The sequence below is a fragment of the Myodes glareolus genome, chromosome 9 (genome assembly GCF_982192425.1).
Source record: "Myodes glareolus chromosome 9, mMyoGla1.1, whole genome shotgun sequence".
NCBI lineage: Eukaryota > Metazoa > Chordata > Mammalia > Rodentia > Cricetidae > Myodes > Myodes glareolus.
Window position 1 is genome coordinate 96,216,267 of NC_142034.1, and position 16,354 is coordinate 96,232,620.

At 44.8% G+C, this 16,354-nt stretch overlaps 2 protein-coding genes across 2 annotated transcripts; both read left to right on the plus strand.

The window, feature by feature from the left end:
• The first annotated feature begins 3,062 nt into the window (after window positions 1-3,062).
• LOC146892840 (olfactory receptor 1f45-like) lies at window positions 3,063-5,400 on the plus strand. Its single transcript, XM_085694671.1, has one exon. The coding sequence runs from the start codon at window positions 4,428-4,430 to the stop codon at window positions 5,364-5,366; it is 939 nt and encodes a 312-aa protein (XP_085550797.1). The 5' UTR covers window positions 3,063-4,427; the 3' UTR covers window positions 5,367-5,400.
• A 7,943-nt stretch (window positions 5,401-13,343) lies between these two features.
• On the plus strand, window positions 13,344-14,282 carry LOC148121041 (olfactory receptor 1f45-like). Its single transcript, XM_087910790.1, has one exon. The coding sequence runs from the start codon at window positions 13,344-13,346 to the stop codon at window positions 14,280-14,282; it is 939 nt and encodes a 312-aa protein (XP_087766916.1).
• Window positions 14,283-16,354: the final 2,072 nt, after the last annotated feature.

Sequence of the window (16,354 nt, forward strand, 5' to 3'; positions counted from 1 at the left end):
GCTGTTGGCTGTGACATTCTGCCTGCTGATGCTCCCCAGTAGAGCCTACTTCCTAGAGGTAGACCCTGCCTGCTGAGACCCAAGAGGAACAAAAGAACGAGTATGAGAATCAGCAGGGGACGCCAAATCGTAGTGACACAGGTGACATGCAAGCCAATGAACAGGGGAGGCTAGAAGTTCTTGTTTTTGAAATTCACTGTCGCTGAGCTCATTAATGATAGTTACTAAGGAAAAATGACAGAGTTCATTCTATTTTGTTCTGAGAAATGGTCTTCCTATGGAGTTTAGACTGTCCCAGAAGTCACCATTTTGTGTGTGTGTGTGTGTGTGTGTGTGTGTGTGTGTGTGAGAGAGAGAGAGAGAGAGAGAGAGAGAGAGAGAGAGAGAGAGAACAAACAGAGATCGGATCTGTTTCCCTGGATGGATGTTGAGCCCCACGTTGGAAGAGCATTGATTTGGTAACCCAGGTCTGGATAATGGAACCAAGTGCTGGTGCTGTCGTTCAAACCCCTCCTCCCAAGGAACTCTTACTTACACCAGCTGCTGCCCCTTCCCCCACTTCTCCTAGCATTTTGATGCTACACTCAGTAGTGGTTTATCAGACATTCACCCACTGGTGAATCAAGATTCATTTATTAAAGTTCTTTCTGTTGGGAATTTTGAAAAGGCTCAGTGTATTGATGCTTACCATGCAAGTATGTGATCTGAGTCCAGATCCCTACACCCCTGTGACAACCAGGGTGGGATGGTGGCCATCTGTAATCCTAACTCTAGGGGGACAGAGATGTGGATTCCTATGGGAAGCTAGCTAGTTAAACTAGCTGGAATAGGGGAGAGTTGACCTCAGCAAGAGACATCAGGTGAAGAACAATTGAGGACGACATCCAATGTGCTGGTTTGAAGGAGAATGGTTCCCATAGCTCATATATTTGAATGTCTAATCCCTAGTTGCTGAACTGTTTAGAGAAGGAGAAAGTGGTGTGGCCTTGTTTGGGGACGTGTGTCCCTGGGGGTGGGCTTTGAGGTTTCAAACATCTTCACCAGGCTCAGTCTCTCTCTGCCTGCTGTCTGCTGATCAGAATGTAAAGCTCCCATCTACTGTTTCAGCTCCATGTCTGTCTGCCTCCCAGTATGATGATCATACACCAACCTCTGAAAGTGCAAGCAAGGTCCCAATTAAATGCTTTCTTGTGTAAGAACTGCTTTGGCCATGGTTCCTCCTCACAGCAACAGAGCGGTAACTAGGACACCTGACATCAACTTTGGGTCTCCATACACATGTGCACCATGTGTATGTCACACACATATATGATAATTCCAATATTCATACACATCCACCCAACACACATAATACCCCCTAAACATACACATACAAATAACACATACATATATATACTCCAATAAAATACAAACCTCCTGTACATACATACATATATACACCTCCTATATGTACACATACAAACCCACAAACCGAAATACACACAGAGACACATACAAACACACAATACACCAGAGGAACACCCTCCACATATGCACACACCAACATGCCCACGAACTCACACGGACAAACACGTACACATACAAACATACATACATACATACACAGACAGGAATACCTCTCACATAGGCACACACCAGCATATACATGTACTCACATGGACAAACCTAGACACATACAAACACACACACGTACACAGGCACATACACTAACATACAAACATGCACTTCTACACACAATCACTCACCCCATATACACACATGAATCCTTCCTGCTTTAAACCATGTATGAAATGTTCATGTGATTTCAAACTATCAATCGTTAGCAAAAAATGATAGCCAATAATCAAGAAATGACTCAAACCTAGATCTCCCAAACCAGGAGGGGCTTTCTTAAAATAATTCCCTCCTCTTCCTCCTCTCCCTCTACTCTTTGCCTCGCCTTCTCTGATATGAAATCTCCATATTGTTTGAATTCTCCCTCAACTCTCCACAGCAGCAGAACTACAAGTGTAAACCAAAAGCTGGCCTGCTTTTTCTTCTCTCTGTCTCTTTCTTCCTTCCTTTCTTTCTTTCTTTCTTTCTTTCTTTCTTTCTTTCTTTCTTTCTTTCTTTCTTTCTTTCATTCTTTTGCTCTATTCTCTCCGTCCTTCCTCCTTTCATCTCTGCCTCCCTCACTCCTCCCTCTCTTTCTCTCTTTATTTATCTCTCTCTTTTTTAAAACATAATTTCTTTATTGATTCTTGGGAATTTCACATCATGTATCCCAATTCTGCTCATCTCACAGTTATCCAATATCTGCCCCTCACCCTTGCATTATCCCCCCAAAAGAAAATTAAAACACACAATTAAACCAAACCAACCAAACAATCAAACATCCAGCACACAAAGCAAACAAACAAACAAACAAACAAAATATCTCTTTGCCCCTCCATCTCTCTCACTTCCCCAACCTCTACTCATTCGTCCTGGCGGCATGTCCGCCTTGGTGTGTCACACAGGAGACCGTTTTGTCCTATCAGCTTTCCCTGCAAACGTTCACTTTCATGACTCATCGGTCTGGTTTAAGACCTCTGGTTTCTGCTACTCCACCATTACTGGGCCCTCACAGAAACTCCTCTTGGCCATTCTGCTGCTGCTCTGAGTCACAGAGATCCTGCAGGTGTCATTCTGTCCTTCATGAGCTCCAGAGGGACACAGAAGGGGGAGATGTTAGGGTGGGCGACCTAAGACCCTGGGTGTGGGGCTGGGTGGCAGCTGAGTCGGTCAGTCTGGCTACTGGGGCCGCCCCGCCCGGAGTCAGATCTGCTTGTTTTCTTCTTCAGTCCCTGTCTGCTTCTCAGGGAGGCAGCGAAGGTTGGAGTTGCACATTATGGCTGTCCTCACAGTGGTAGAGTCAGATGGAGCCTCATCCTGCTTCCATCTGCTGTGGAGAAGGGTGCGTGTGTGGTAGGAACATGGCGTTCCAGCCCTGTAGTGGTATGTCATTTGTATCTTATTAAATAAAGCTTGCTGAAGTTCAGAGACTCAAACAGCCACACTTATCAGCCTTACAGACCAGACAGTGGTGACACACACCTTTAATCCCAATAGCCACACTAGTTTGCCATAGAAACCGGGTGGTAGTGGTGCACTCCTTTAATCCCACCCCTAAATAGGAATATAAGATGGGAAGAGACAGCTCTCACACACAGACTCATTCTTTGACTCCTGGAGGCAGGATTGCCATTTCAGACTGAGGTAGAGGTGAGAACCAGTGGCTGACTGTTTTGTTTTTCTGACCTTCAGGTTGAACCCCAATTTCTGTCTGTCAGTTTTGATTAATCGTGCTACCCAGCCTCACCACGCTGAGCCTATGTGCAATAGGGGTTCCATCCAAGACAAGAGTAAATCATGTGATTTGGAAAGGCACCTTAAAAGGCATCTTCCATGAAGACCAAATTCCTCCTAGATGTTGCCCTTAATATTCCTGCCTCAAACTGAAGACGTTATGACATCACGGATCATTGCTGAAAGTGACCAGACATAGGAAAGCAAAGATTACGTTGAACATACGGGAATACAAAAATTTCATCTTCACACCGACAGGCTGAGATCATAAAAGCAATTAGATTTGACATCATAAACAATATCATCGGGGATCTGTGTCACCGGCATGGACTCCTTTCTGAAGTCTATATATCTTGATCCAACCATTGCATGTAAACTTTGGTGCTATTCTCTGTCATGTGGTTTGGTCCAAAGGGGCCCAATATGTATATAGGAGTTTCTCTTTCTGTCTATAATGAGGCCCTGAGGGATTCTGGTCCCAGTAGCCAAAGAGACTCCCTCCCATAAATGACTGTTCTGTGGTTGTTCTGAACATCTTTCCTGCTCAGAAGACTGAGACCCTATACACCTGCTCCTCTCTAGCTAAGGACTTGACCGTGTTCCCAAGATATCACTAACTCTGCAGTTAGTGTGAGATGAACAGCGTCAGATAGCACCAACTGCCCTCCCAGGTAGGGTTACAGCAGAGAAGACACACACATTTGCTGACTCGGGGTGAATTTACTTGAGAAACACCCCCTGCAACTCTTCCAGCAGCAAGAAGCCGACGTAGAAGCTCAAATCCATTGGTTATTGCTCGTGACAGCACAGCACTAACAGGACATTTCTGCTGCTCTGTGCTAGGAAGGAGGCAGAAGGAAAGCAGAGGTATAAACATGGCATAGCTATTCTTAGAGGCTGTGTGGCCACTGGGATGCTCAGGTAGGAAACACACCGTGGCGGAGAGTTGGAAAGCAGATGCGTAGATGGCCTGGGCACATCCTGGGTTACAACTCTGTGAACTGATTTGCAGATGGGACCCTGCCTGGTGCCCTATTACCTCATGTCCATGCCTGTTTAGGTTTTGAATTTACTGTCTCCTCTTCACTTGGGCTCAGACCATGAGAGGCAGCAATCAGTCTGGAGTCTCTGAGTTCCTCCTTCTGGGACTCTCCAGGGATCCCCAGCAGCAGCGGTTCCTCTTCCTGCTCTTCCTCACCATGTACCTGGCCACTGTCCTGGGGAACCTGCTCATCATCCTGGCCATCGGCACAGACTCCCGCCTTCACACCCCCATGTACTTCTTCCTCAGCAACCTGTCCTTCGTGGATGTCTGCTTCTCCTCTACCACTGTCCCCAAGGTGCTGGCCATGCACACACTCGGGACTCAGGTCATTTCCTTCTCTGAGTGTCTCACACAGATGTATTTTCTCTTCATGTTTGTGGACATGGACAATTTTCTGCTGGCTGTGATGGCCTATGACCGTTTTGTGGCCATCTGCCACCCTTTACACTACACAACAAAGATGACCCATAAAGTCTGTGTCCTGATGGTGGCTGGATCTTGGGTCACGGCCAATCTGAATGTCATATTACACACCCTGCTCATGGCTAGGCTGTCATTCTGTGGGGACAATGCCATCCCCCACTTCTTTTGTGATGCAACTCCCCTCCTGAAACTGTCCTGCTCTGACACACACCTCAATGAGCTGATGATCCTTACAGAGGGAGCTGTTGTCACGGTCACCCCATTTGTTTGCATCCTGATCTCCTACATCCACATCACATCTGCTGTCCTGAGAGTCTCATCCCCATGGGGAAGATGGAAAGCCTTCTCCACGTGTGGCTCCCACCTGGCTGTGGTCTTCCTCTTCTATGGCACCATCATCGCCGTGTATTTCAACCCCGCATCTGCACATTCATCTGAGAAGGACATGGCAGCCACCGTGCTGTACACAGTGGTGACCCCCATGCTGAACCCGTTCATCTACAGCCTGAGGAACAGGGACCTGAAAGGGGCTCTCTACAAAGTGGTCCACAGAATGACCTTTTCTGTTTAATGAGAAAATTTGTAGTTCTCCTTGTTCCCCATCACGTTTCAGAGTTGAGTATAATTTTGTGACTGTTTTAATTCTATGACTGTTTTAAGCTCAGGCAGAAACGATTGCTTCTTTCCTTTTAGGTGAATCTCATCACCAGTTGCAAGAAAGGAGATCCTAAATATTATGACATGAACTTTGTCATGATTGTCTTTTTTTGTTTTTGTTGGGTTTTGGTCGTTTTTTTTTGTTTTTTGTTTTTGTTTTTCAAGACAGGGTGTCTCTGAAGCTTTGAAACCGGTCCAGAAAGTTGTTCTTATAGATAACACTGGCCTCGACTTCCTAGAGATCTGCCTGCCTCTGCCTCCTGAGTGCTGGCAATAAAGGCCTGTACCAGTACAGCCTGCTGTGATTGTTTTTTTGGGTTCCTGTGATTGAACCTAGGTCTCTCTGCATGCTAGGTCAGCGCTCCACCCTGTACTTTATTCTGTAGCCATTCATACTAATTAAATTTATTTTATGTGCAAGCAACTTGGTACATTTTGTCTGTCCATATGTCGAGTTGACGTTCATGTGTTCTGTGTATGTCTGTAAATGTGTGACCAGAAATATAAGAAAATCTTGGATCACTTTTCTTAGGAATCATACCCCTTATTTTTGTGTGACAATGACAATCATGGGACCTTAGGCTCATGAATCAAACTGGCTGGCCTGTGCGCCCCTGGAATTCACCAGTTTTCAGGTCCCAGTTCTGGGTTTACGAATTCCCTCAACTGTGTCTTGCTTTTGCATTGGTTCTGAAGGTTTACCTCAGTCCCTCATGCTTGGAAGGCAAGCACGTTACAGACTGAACCATCTTGTTTAAAATAAGATATATTTGTGAGCCCAGTTTGGTCATGTATGCAGAGGCAGGTGGATCTCAGTGATTTCTAGTATAACCAGGCCAATGTAGAGAGATCCAGGCCAGCCATGGATAAATGGTGAAACCCTGTCTCAAATATAAACAAGCAAAATGTTTACATCTGTTTTTATTCAAATGCATTTTTTGTGTGCATATGCATACACAAGCACATGCACACACATGCGTGTAACAGTATGTAAGGTGGAATTCATGAACAACTTTAAGGGGTGAATTATCTCTTTTAAAGGGAGGGGAGAAAGGAGTCCAGCTCGCAGAGTCAAGACTGTGGCCAGTGCCTTTCTCCCCTGGGCCATCCCACCTTCCCCTAAGAGAAGTCCTTGTTTAAGATTCTGTAGGAAGACGTGATAACACACACATTTGAACACTGTGATCACCTAGGAACCTACTGTAGTGTAAAATCTCCATACAGAACAGGTAAGGGGACTCTGGAGGGTAGGGTGACAGGGAGATGAAGAAAACATCTGTGTTGTCTCCGATGAGCAGCGTCCTTATGTGTCCCCCATGATAGTCTTGCTGGCGGTTGGTCCACAAAAGCCCCTCTGTGAAATGTGACTGCTACCTTCAGAAAAAGCTTTTCGGAGCAGACAGCGCTTCAGGAACCCAGAGATGAGCTGAACAAACTCTGAACCTTTTAGAGGAATTCTGATTGGCTGTATGTACAATGGAGTGTGCATGAGCTCATGTGTGGCATGTGGTAAGGAAACCTACATTCAATGCTCCCTCTGCTTAGACCCACTGCCAGGTCTCTTCCTAATCCCTTTTGAACCAAGCCCTTCTTCCCCATGAAGTCTTTTCTTTTGTGTTCTCTAGTCTTGATTATTCTTGGAGTTATTCATCCTCTCCTTAAGACTTTTTTCAGCTGATGAGCTGCCCTGGTCCCACACCCCCTTCTCCTTGTCCTTAAGCAAAGACAACAATCAGCTTTAGAGAGAAGAGGAGAAACAGCAGGGGAAAGGCCAAGGGATGAAAGTGTGTGGCCTGAGCTTTTGTTTGCTTTTATGCTGAGGACAGCTCGGAGGGCCCTGTCCCCTTGGCACACACCCTGCTTCTGAGCTTCATCTGTCCTCTCCCAGCTCCTGAGAATGTTCACTGAATGAGCTCCTTCAGAAAACGAAGACCTCATATAGAGCAAAGAGCAAACGGTGCTGTAAAGTCCCAGAGTCAAGTCACCCTGCCCTGTGTGTCTTCTCATTGTGTTCTTCTTCCTGAACAACAACGTCACTCATGTCTCCTTAATATTAGAGAAGTGAGTTTGAAATTTTCAAAATTGTTTGTCCTTGTGACCCCTGTCTATGTACAGAATATATGCATTTTGGATCATTTGGAGGAGAAACAGAAAGCAAACCCATCACTCATATTTCAACATCTTCTGCTGTCCTAAAATAATTCTGCACAAGGAATAACTTCTGTATCAACTTACTTTTTCCACCTAATATTTTTATTATACATGCATTTTTAATAAAATCTGTAAGGGACTTGATCATTTTACTTGTTCAAGTATTCTGCCTGTATATATGTGTGTGCGCTACTTGTGTGCCTGGTGTCCAGGGACACTTGAACCTGAAGTTACAGACTGTTGCTAGCTACCACCTGCATCTAGGAGATGAACCCAGGTCTTCTGCAAGAGCAACAAGCGCTCTAACCATGGAGCCACCCCTCCAGTCCACGTCTGACGTTCTGACTGCAGTGAGATCTGACACTGTAAGAGCCGCTGAGCCCGGAAGACTGACTGAAACCCTGGATTTGCTCAATTCCAAAGGCTTTGGTGTGCTGAGAACTCTACCCAGGACTTACATTCCAGCCCATGGTTATAATTATCCTTTCAAAATGTTACTTTCTCCTCCCCTCCCTCTGAGTTGGATATGGTGTACATTGCATACACCCTTACACCCATGATTTTCTTTCCTTAGTCATCTGATCACCGGGATTGCAAGCATTGCCATGACAGTTTGGTGTTTGCCTTAAAATAAGATGTGTGGTGATTCATACCTGTAGTCTCTGGACTCAGAAGGCAAATGCAGAAAATTAAGAGCTTTCTCCAGCCTCAGTTACAACATGATCGAGTCCACTTCTACTGAACAAATTCCTGCAACATGATAATTGCTTAGTGTAAAGAGTGCAATCCAGGTCTGTGATTTCTCTTATATTTGGTTGTGAGCCTTGCCTTTATCAGCCGAGCCAACTCTCCAGCTCTAGTCTCTAATTTCTCCGCTGCTGTTAGTTTTTACGGTAAACTGATACATTGACCTCTTTGTTGCACTGCCCTGTAAAACAATGTCTCCACGTCTGTTGTGGCTTCTGACAAGTGGTTTACATTTTTGACCCTTGACCTTGTATTTGGCCACATGAACTACAAGGAAGATGTGCTGTGAGCTGTGACTTTCTGCCTGCTGATGCTCCCCAGTAGAACCTACTCCCTAGAGTGAGACCCTGCCTGCTGAGACCCAAGAGGAACACAAGAGGGAGTATGAGAGGTAGCAGCAGGTGCCAAGTCCTGCTGACACAGGTGACATGCAGGCCAATGAACAGGAGAGGCTAGAAGTAATCGCTTTGGAAACCCAAAATGGCTGTGCTCCTCAAGGATGGTTACTTCATAAAAATTAGAGATTTCATTCTATTTGGTTTTGAGATACGGTCTTTCTATAGAGCTCACACTGTTACTGAATTCATCATTGTCTATGTGTATTTTGTGTGAGTTTGTGTGTGTAGACGGAGTCTCCTGTGACTAAGTCTGGCTCCTCTATGTGGCTGAGGTTGACTTTGAAAACCTGATCCTCCTTCCTCCACCTCCCAAGTGTTGAGCTTACAGAATTTTCCACCGTGCCTCTTTTATACAGAAAACTTCTTCTTTTTTTAACCTTAAAACAACCTTTAAGTGTATGAGTGGATTTCCTGCTACATGTCTGTGTACCTCGTGCATGCCTAGTGTCTGCAGAGGCCAGAAGAGAGCATTGAAATCCCTGAGATTAGATTTATGGATGATTGTGAGCCACCATGCGGGTGAGCCATCACCGGTGGGTGCTAAGATTCGAACCTGGTGCCTGTGAGAGAGCAGGAAGAGTTCTTAATTCCTGAGCCATCTCTCCAGCCCTGACAAAAATTCTTAAAGAATCCATGGGTCTCAAGAATTTTATCTAATAGAACCCCCTTTTTACCAGTTTGTAAATAGATTCTTCAATGGTTTCAATTTCTCTTTTTCTATAAAATGGAAAAAAAAACATATTACTTATCCCACTACCCCCTTTCAAACTGATTAATAGCATATGAATTGCATGTGCATGGGGCATGATCTCTAGGTGATATCCACCCGGATACAGATGATCAAGCAGAGTGAAGGACGGAATATGACTTAATACACAGGCTCTGCATGGTGGACAAGGGCTCTGACAAAGTCAAGAGTCATGAGACATTTAATACAATTTGTTTCAGTTAGTCATGTGTCAAAACTCCTTGAGGGGACTTCCCTCCTCACTAAAAAGAGGGTGAGGATTTGGGACTCTAAGGAAGGAGGTCAGATGCTTCCCAAAGTCAGACAACAGGGAGCAGTGGATTAGAAAGTGTGCAGAGCTCCATGAAATTAAGAAGCTTATTAACTTTCTATTTGATTTTATTTGTATTCTTTTGGAGACATGGTCTCACTATGTATTTCTGACTGCCCTGAACTCACTATGTAAGACAATCTAAACTGGAGCAGACAGAAATCTACCTGTCTCTGTCTCCCAGGTGCTGGGATTAAATTTATAAATTACAATGTGCTTGTCTTAGTTTCTTTTCTATTGCCATGTGGAGACACCATGACCAAGACAACTTATAAAAGAAAGCATTTAATTGGTAGGTTGTTTATGATGTCAGATGGCAAGTCCATGACCATCACGGTGGGTAGCCTGGCAGCAGGTGGGAGGCATGGCACTGGAGCTGCATCTGAGAGCTTACATCTGATCCATAAACTGGAGGAAGAGGGTAAAAGACTGAACCTAGTGTAACACACGTGTGACACACTTCCTCAAAGACCACACCTACTAATCTTTCCCAAAATAGTTCACCAACTAGGAACCTCATATTCATATTCATTATATGAGAACCTCATATAATTCTCACCCCTACCAACACAGTTTGTGTTTATGTGTTGCACACCAGGATGCTATAGAGCGCTTGTGGATGTCAGAGAACAGCCTGCTAGAGCCAGTTGGACTGTGTGGGTCATGGGGGATCAGCTGAGGTCATCACACTTGCTGGTTAGTGCCCATAACTGAGCTATCTCACAGGCTCTTGAAGTCACTCTCTTGATTCTTACAACACTTTACATTCTCAACAGTGATATTAACTGGAACTGGGTGTGAGGAGGAGAATATGCTGGATTCTGATGTTCTCTGTAGCAGAAGGGTGTTGCCTGTAGTTACACTCAACACTCCACAATTTTCAGTGTTGTTTAAGACCCGAGGAAGAGAAGCAGGTGACAGTCTTTATTGTGAGTGTTGGACCCCAAAGATCCCAAGAAGGAGAAAGGACAAATTGCTCTCTGCTTGTCTCTATTGAGGCTCTCAGGGACTATGGCCCTCGTGGCTATGGAAGTTCCTCTGAAGAGCTTGTTCTGTGACTCCCCAGATATCCTGCTCCAGAGTGCTGAGCCCAGGCTCCAGAGCATCTTGCTTACAGCCCGACAACACCAATGACATTTCTCCTCTCTCAGAGTAACAACTTCTGGCAAAGGAAAAAATATGTGAATCAAGCCCAGCACTTCTTGTGGCATCGAGGACTGCCATCTGCTCTCAATGTCAGGTCAGTAGGACTTTATGTTGCATACTGGAGGTGAAACCTTCTAGGGACACCCATTCCTTTTAAGTGGAGCCACATAAACAGTTCTGAGCTCACAGACCATTCTTTGTAATCACCCATTATAACCAGCGCCTGTCTTGTCAGGTTCTGGCATCCTGGTCGTGGGGAGTCCAGGATGGCCAAGTGTCTGCCCATCCCTCTGACTAATCCTTTCTGCCTTAGTTGTACAAGTTCAGCTCAGGGCACCTAGCCAAGAAGTCGTGGTCTAGAACTCCGAGGTGAGCTCTGTATGAGTCTAGAGAGCAGCACACTGTGATTATCACTCTGGGGGTGGCTTTGGATGAGGACTAATTTGGTTCACAGAGCAAATAGGAATATGTGATTTGTTCAGATTGGAGAGAATGGAGAATCCATGTTTCCTCCAAAGCCACATTGTTAATCATGGTGATAATGTCTATAATACTGGGTGTTAAATGCTTGTGGGTGTTAGCATCTGGGTGTGTATGTGTCCTTTGGTGGTTTTATATCTCTTGTCAATATAGATTAATTGTACATAATTATGGTTTCATCATGGCATTTTTACACATATGTAAATTTTGTGATCCCATGTAATTCATCTCATCCTTTACTGTCTTTGTCTTCCCTTTTGGTTCTCTTCTCCCTGGAAGTAGGTCCCCTTCTACTTTAATGTTTTTATTATTATTATGTATTAGTTACTAAAAATAATGTTATTTATTTAAAATTGAAAAATGGGTACAGTCTCTCTATATCTTGGCTGTCCTGAGACTCTTACATTTTTAGTTGCATACCTTGCCTTTGACGCTGAGCCATCCCTCCAGCTGCTGAGAATCTCTATGGAGATAGTCTCTATGTATGAAGCTGGCCTTAAACTCAGAGATCCTCCAGCCTCTTCCTTTTGATTAGTGTGATTGTAGATGTTGCAACCAATCTGGAGCGTGTTTCTTTATTAACTTATATTTCCCATTTGAAAGAAATGTAGTCAGGCAGTAGAAGGTAATCGGGAAGCAGAGCCAGGTTGATGTCGATGAGTTTGATGCCGGCCTGGTGTACAATGCAGGTTCCTCACTACCCAGAGCTACACAGAGAAATCAAATCTCACAAACCAAAACAAATCAAAAACCCCCCAGAAAAAAAAAGCAACAAGCAAGCAAAAAACCAAAAAGAAATACTGTGTTTTTGTTTTTCTGAGTCTGGCATATTTCACTTATCAAGTTAATATAATTCCCATCAATTCTCCTTCAAATTATCTAATATTTGTATTTATAAATAATGAACCACCCCACACACCACACACACACACACACACACACACAGACACTTTTTTTTTTTATCCGTGAATCCACTGAGCGACATCTAAACTAAATTGCATGCTATCCTCAGACTGGCTGTGTAGCTAATGACTTTAAACTCTTGCTCTTCCTGCCTCTACCTTCTCAACATCGAGATTCAAGGCATCTACTACTACACCCTCCCTCCTAAGTCTGCTAGGATTCTTATGTCTGTAATTTATCTTTGTTATCGAGAGAGCATTTCTTTGTGTAGCCAATTATGCTGTCCTTGATTTTGCTCTATAGACCAAGGCGGCACTGAATTCAGAGATCTGCTGACTCAGCCATCCAACTGCTGGGACTGAAAGTGGGTACCAGCACCTCCAGGATATGTCTATAATTGTTTTTATAAATTACACTGTATTTTTATTTTATGAAACTGGAATGATGGCTCAGTGGTTAAGAGCACTGACTGTTCGTCCATTAGCCCAGTATCCATAGGGTAGCTCTCAACTGTCTTTAACTTCAGTTCCTGGGTATTGGAAACCGTCACATAGACATTTATGCAGGAAAACATGAATGCACAAGAAATAAAAACAATATAAAGATCACACTCTTAAAAACATTAGCTGGTCAGGCATTGTGATCATGTCACCCATGAACTCGGTAGGCAGGGTCAGGAGGATTCTAAGTTCAAGGTCACTCTTGTCAACACATGGAGACCCTGTCTCAAAGATCCAAAAGGAAAACAGTGGCAGAAAGTGCAAGCAGCACACATAGCTGACCAGAACACCACTGCCATGAACTGTTCAGCATCCTTCCTGAGACACCACACACAATACATCCACTAGTCTGCTCACTGTGCTACTGAAGAGGGGAAGCCACTGCGGAGAACAAAACGTTTGTGATTTTGCCAAGGCCTCTGACTTATTTCTCTGTAATTCTAGTTGTCCAACAACACCAGCATTCCTAAGATTGAGGATTTAATCATCTTCGCCTGCTCATAGTCCAATGAGAGGCAGTAACCAGTCGAGTGTCTCCGAGTTCCTCCTCCTGGGACTCTCCAGGGATCCCCAGCAGCAGCGGCTCCTCTTCCTGCTCTTCCTCACCATGTACCTGGCCACTGTCCTGGGGAACCTGCTCATCATCCTGGCCATCGGCACAGACTCCTGCCTTCACACCCCCATGTACTTCTTCCTCAGCAACCTGTCCTTCGTGGATGTCTGCTTCTCCTCCACCACTGTCCCCAAGGTGCTGGCCATGCACACACTCGGGACTCAGGCCATTTCCTTCTCTGGGTGTCTCACACAGATGTATTTTCTTTTCATGTTTGCTGTCATGGACAATTTCCTGCTGGCTGTGATGGCCTATGACCGTTTTGTGGCCATCTGCCACCCTTTACACTACACAACAAAGATGACCCAAAAGTTCTGTGTCCTGATGGTGGCCGGATCATGGGTCACTGCCAATCTGAATGTCCTATTACACACCCTGCTCATGGCTAGGCTCTCATTCTGTGCGGACAATGTCATCCCCCACTTCTTTTGTGATGCGACGCCCCTCCTGAAACTGTCCTGCTCTGACACACACCTCAATGAGCTCATGATCCTTACAGAGGGATCTGTTATCACGGTCACCCCATTTGTGTGCATCCTGATCTCCTACATCCACATCACATCTGCTGTCCTGAGAGTCTCTTCCCCAAGGGGAAGATGGAAAGCCTTCTCCACTTGTGGCTCCCACCTGGCTGTGGTCTTCCTCTTCTATGGCACCATCATTGCCGTTTATTTCAACCCCGCATCTGCACATTCATCTGAGAGGGACACGACAGCCACCGTGCTGTACACAGTGGTGACCCCCATGCTGAACCCGTTCATCTACAGCCTGAGGAACAGGGACCTGAAAGGGGCTCTCTACAAAGTGTTCCACAGAAGGACCTTTTCTGTTTAACCAGTAGATTTGTACTGTTCCAGGTCATGTTTCAGAGTTGAGCACAATTCAGCAACTGAACTGTGTGTGTTATGCTAAGTTACAACACAATTCTTTCTTTCTAGTTAGGGGATTCTGATTCAACAGTTGCCATAATGGAGTTACCAAATAATGGGACTCCACCTTGCCTTGTTTTGATTGTTTTGTTTGTTCAAGGGATGAACTCCGGTCTCAGCCCATGCTAAGTAAGATCTCTACTCTGTAGTATATTCTGCATCCATTCATACTGACTTTAAAACTATTCTATGTGCCCTTCAACTTGTTAATTTTGTCTGTCGGTCTGTCAACTTCCTGCTCATATAATGGTGTATGTCTGTGAATGAGTGAACAGACGACAGAAGTCATTCTTGGGTGTCATTTCTTAGGAACCATACACCTTACTTTTGTGTGACAATGTCACTCATGGGACCTTAGGCTCATGAATTAGTCTGGATTGGCTGGCCTGTGCGCCCCTGGAATCCTCTAGTTTTCATGCCAAGCACTGGAATTACAAATTCCCTCAACTGTGTCCTGTTTTTGCATTGGTTCTGAGGGTTTTCCTCAGTCCCTCACACTTAGAAGGCAAGCACCTTATAGACTGAACCATCTCCCAATTAAAAAAAGATGTATTTGTGAGCCAAGATTGGTTCTGTATGCAGCGGCAGGTGGATCTCAGTGACTTCGAGACCTGTCTGGTCTATAGAGAGTCCCGGAGCAATCAATGCTACATAGTGAAACCTTGCCCCAAGAACCAACAAGTAAAAAATGCTTAAATTTGTTTATATTTAAATGTGGTTTTTGGTGTATGTGTGTATGAGCGTACGTGTGTGTGTGTGCACATGCATGTTACAGTATGTAAAGTGGGGATCTAGGACAACTTTCAGGAGTGAATTATCTCTTTTGAATTGTGAGATCCAGGAACCAACTCACAGACAAGACTGTGGCAAGTGCCTTTCTCCCCTGGGCCATCCCACCTTCCCCTAAGAGAAGTCCTTGTTTAAGAGTCTGTAGGAAGATGTGGTAACACATGCATTTGAACATTGTGATCACCTAGGAACCTACTGTAGTGTAAAATCTCCATACAGAACAGGTAAGGGAGCTCTGGAGGGTGGGGTGACATGGAGATGAAGAAAACATCTGAGTTGTCTCCGATGAGCAGTGTTCTTATTGTCCCCCATGATAGTCTTTCTGGAGGTTGGTCCACAAAAGGTCCTCTGTGAAATGTGACTGCTACCTTCAGGAAAAGCTTTTAGAGCAGACAGGGCTTCAGACTCCCAGGGATGAGCTGAACAAACTCTGGACCCTTTAGGGGAATTCTGATTGGCTCTATGTAACCTTGGAGTGTGCATGAATTTAAGTGTGGCATGTGGTCAGGAAACCTACATTCAATGCTCCCTCTGCTTAGACCCACTGCCAGGTCTCTTCCTAATCCCTTGTGAACCAAGCTCTTCTTCTCTGTGACATTTCTTCTTTTGTGTTCTTTCATCTCGATTATTCTTGGAGTTATTCATTTTCCCCTTAAGACTTTCTTCAGCTGATGAGTTGCCCTCCTCCTTGTCCTTGAGCAAAGGCAACAATCAGCTTTAGAGAGAAGAGGAGAAACAGCAGGAGAAAGGCCAAGGGATGAAAGAGTCTGGACTGAGCTTTAGTTTGCTTTCATGCTGAGGACAGCTCAGATGGCCGTGTCGGCACACACTCTGCTTCTGAGCTTCATCTGTCCTCTCCCAGCTCCTGAGAATGTTCACTGAATGATCTTCTGTAGAAAATGAAGACCTCTTAATGAGCAAAGGGCAAACGGTGCTGTAAAGTCCCAGAGCCAAGTTGCGTGTCCTTGTGTTTCTTCTCATTGTGTTCTTCTTCTTCTTTTTTTCCCCTGGTTTCATACCTGTCTTTTATTAAGTGTTGGGGAATCTCTAGGGTATATTCCCAAGAGTGGAATTGCTGGGTACTGAGGTAGGTTGATTCCCAGTTTCCTGAGAAACCGCCACACTGATTTTCACAGTGGCTGCATAAGTTTGCATTCCCACCAACAATGGATGAGTGTTCCCCTCACT

Coding starts and splice junctions, on each gene's coding strand:
- LOC146892840 (XM_085694671.1), top strand. CDS start 4,428: ATGAGAGGCAGCAATCAGTCTGGAGTCTCTGAGTTCCTCCTTCTGGGA.
- LOC148121041 (XM_087910790.1), top strand. CDS start 13,344: ATGAGAGGCAGTAACCAGTCGAGTGTCTCCGAGTTCCTCCTCCTGGGA.